A 3628-nucleotide genomic window follows, 5' to 3' on the forward strand; every position below is an offset into this window, starting at 1 on the left:
CCACGATCTAATAGTAACAATACAAGGATATCACGATGTATCATCAATCCTACACCATGTGTACAGAGGATACTCATGATCTATGGTAACAGTACAAGGATATCACAATGTATCATCAGTCCTACACCATGTGTACAGAGGATACTCATGATCTATGGTAACAGTACAAGGATATCACAATGTATCATCAATCCTACACCATGTGTTCAGAGGATACTCACAATCTATGGTAACAATACAAGGATATCATAATGTATCATCAATCCTACACCATGTGTACAGAGGATACTCACGATCTGTGGTAACAATACAAGGATATCACGATGTATCATCAATCCTACACCATGTGCACAGAGGATACTCACAATCTGTGGTAACAATACAAGGATATCACAATGTATCATCAATCCTACACTGTGTGTACAGAGGATACTCACGATCTGTGGTAACAATACAAGGATATCACGATGTATCATCAATCCTACACCATGTGTACAGAGGATACCCACGATCTGTGGTAACAATACAAGGATATCACAATGTATCATCAATACAAGGATATCACAGTGTATCATCAGTTGTGCACCATTATAAATGAATGACCTTTTGTTATTTAGACATGTTAGAAATGAGTGACCTTTCTTGTTTAGATATGCTGTGATTAAGTGACCTTTTGTTGTTTAGACATGCTAGGAGTAAGTGACCTTTTGTTGTTTAGATATGCTAGAAATGAGTTACCTTTTGTTATTTAGATATGCTAGAAATGAGTTACCTTTTGTTATTTAGACATGCTAGAAATAAGTGACCTTTTGTTGTTTAGATATGCTAGAAACGAGTAACCTTTTGTTGTTTAGATATGCTAGAAATGAGTAACCTTTTGTTGTTTAGATATGCTAGAAATGAGTGACCTTTTGTTGTTTAGATATGCTAGAAACTAGTGACCTTTTGTTGTTTAGATATGCTAGAAATGAGTGACCTTTTGTTGTTTAGATATACTAGAAATAAGTGACCTCTTGTTGTTTAGATATGCTTACAATGTGACCATGAAGGAGGTCAACACACTGGTGATGAAAGCCATCTTAGAAATACCAAAACAGGGATCCCAGAAGCCTTTACAACCCCAGATGTATCTTGTTGCATTGAAGCCTTTACTCAGTCAGTTACTTCCATTGATCAAAAACTACATGAAGAGTAAAGAATCACAGTTGGACTGCTTGTCTGCTTTAGAAGTGAGTATAAATTTTGGTCACATCCTTCTCTAATAGTCTAGATAAGATTCTCTATCTTTTCCCTTCCTATTTACTTGTTTCAATTGACATCTAAAAGTAAGTGAATGACAGTACAGGTATCAAGTGTATGTAACATATAACCTAACTGGATGTATTATCTCCATGCCCTGCTTAGAATTCCTGTCTGTACAGAAAATCCAACAAATTTAAAAACTTTTAAAATATATGTACTTGTGTGTATGAAAGATATAAGTTGTTTTTAACATTTTGTGGACTTATTTTAAACGTAATACTTACTTTGCAGTGTAAATAAACTTTTTTGTTTTAGTTCTTGGATCATCACCCAAGAACAATGAATGCAGATTAAAAACAATTGAGCATGGTGTGCAAGGATAATCTCAACTCATTACTTTTGAAAAGATTAATTCACAACTGACTGCAGTAATTCTAACATATGGTAGTATTGTTTAGAGTCTAAGACTCACTGTTGAAATAATAGAAAATGCTTGACCTAGTTTTATAAGTAAATTCAGTAAAATCCTAAAACATTAAACCTGCCTTGTCTGAAGTGGTCAAGATATAGAACACGAGCTATTGTTTAATATACATTAGAAAACATTTCATTTGTGAAGTTCTTTTCACTTAATGAAAGTTTCATTATACAGTAAAGAATCTACTGTGTAAAAATAACTTTTTATTGCTGCTAGATAGTGACAAACACCTATTGACCAAAAACCAAATGTTACAAACTTAAGCCTAGAGGAAAGTTAAGCTAGACAGTAACAAACACCTGTTGGCTGAAAACAAAATGTTACAAACTTAGACCGAGAGGAAAGTTAAGCTAGACAGTGACAAACACCTATTGACTGAAAACAAGTTGCTACAAACTTAAGCCTAGAGGCTAGACAGTAACAAACACCTGATTGGCTGAAAACAAAATGTTACAAACTTAGACCTAGAGGAAAGTTAAGCTAGACAGTGACAAACACCTATTAACTGAAAACAAGTTGTTACTAACTTAACCCTAGAGGTAAGTTAAGCTAGACAGTGACAAACACCTATTGACTGAAAACAAGTTGCTACAAACTTAACCCTAGAGGAAAGTTAAGCTCCTACTGGTTACAATCTACATTTGAAAGTTGTTTTCTGAATCTTTTATAATAAATTGTAAAATTACATGAAAACATATGTATTTTTGTAGATTTCAGTTAATTAGTCACTTAGATGCATTTTACATTTTTAGAAAACTTATTGTGTAGGAGAAAGAAAAACAACATCAACATAGTTTAACTTTTGAAACCTAAGTGTGTTGATTCAATGTACCTGTTGTATGGTTTGTTAAACTGCATTGCAAAAACAAAACTACTGGATGAAATAGTTTAAAACTTCAGAATTACTTTCTACAAATTAAGTAGTAGAGAGTCCCAGAGAATTATAGTTCCTGGCCAGGAAGCATGTGAATGTGAAATCACAGTTGTGAATATATATAAATCTCTCATAAATTAAATATTAATTACATAGGCCTGCAGTAGTTCCTGTACTCTGAATCCGAAAGTGATACCCGTTTTTCTCCATCATGTACCGATTTTTCACAAAATGTCATAATGCAATACTATAATAAAGACCACAACATTTGGTTTTGAGACTAAAAGATGTAGAGTTCACAAAGAAAAATCAGGATGAATGAGCATGGACATTTGTTTGACTTCAATGTTCTTCCCTTTTCTTCACTTTGTTTGTATTTTTGTAAACAAAAATAATAATAAAAAATGTTCATTGCGGTAAACAAAATAATAATTTGATCTAAGTAAGAGTTTTTTCTTCTTCCTGATTTGTAAAAAATCCTTATGTGATAGAAAAAAATGAATATTATTTTAGAAATCTGAGTAGCTGAAGTTTAAAATTGCAGACCTGTATTATTTTACACCAAACAACAAATGTCTACAGCACTAATACATGTTGAATTTGCATGACTTATTTCAAGGCAACTGTACTCCCACTAGTTTGAAATCTGCTTAAAAAAACATCACGAAGATTGCTAAAGCTGTCATCCCCCATTTGTCAGTGACCAGTTTTTTACTGTTTTATTTTGATTTTTAGAAAAGAAATTCTGTGCTTCATTCTTACCTTAGTATTTTTTATTATGTATGAATAAGACTGTTTACTTGAGCAGGAGTTTGGAATCGTGAATGAAGAATTAGGAGTGATTATTATGAAAGTACTACACTTCTTGTATGAAAAAGATGTTTTGAGTGAGCCTGTAATACTGGAGTGGTATTCCAACCCCCCTGTGTTAGGAGATGTGGATCCTGCAGAACAGGATCTCTTAAGAAAAAGGTAATAACAAAGAATCAAACAAATGTAAAAGTAACAGTGAATGTATAACTGTACCTGTTAAA

The 3628-nt window shown here is 32.8% G+C and overlaps 1 protein-coding gene across 1 annotated transcript in view; it reads left to right on the plus strand.

Moving 5' to 3' along the window:
• The window catches only part of LOC106474881 (translation initiation factor eIF-2B subunit epsilon-like), a 29229-nt gene extending 25657 nt beyond the window's left edge, over positions 1 to 3572 (plus strand). The window contains exons 13-14 of the mRNA XM_013935578.2: positions 1025 to 1229; positions 3403 to 3572. Of these exons, the coding sequence (XP_013791032.1) occupies positions 1025 to 1229; positions 3403 to 3570 (373 nt within the window). The 3' untranslated portion in view covers positions 3571 to 3572. The remainder of the gene's footprint in view (positions 1 to 1024; positions 1230 to 3402) is intronic.
• The last annotated feature ends 56 nt before the right edge of the window (positions 3573 to 3628 follow it).

The sequence above is a fragment of the Limulus polyphemus genome, unplaced genomic scaffold, assembly GCF_000517525.1.
Source record: "Limulus polyphemus unplaced genomic scaffold, Limulus_polyphemus-2.1.2 Scaffold7808, whole genome shotgun sequence".
Taxonomy (NCBI): domain Eukaryota; kingdom Metazoa; phylum Arthropoda; class Merostomata; order Xiphosura; family Limulidae; genus Limulus; species Limulus polyphemus.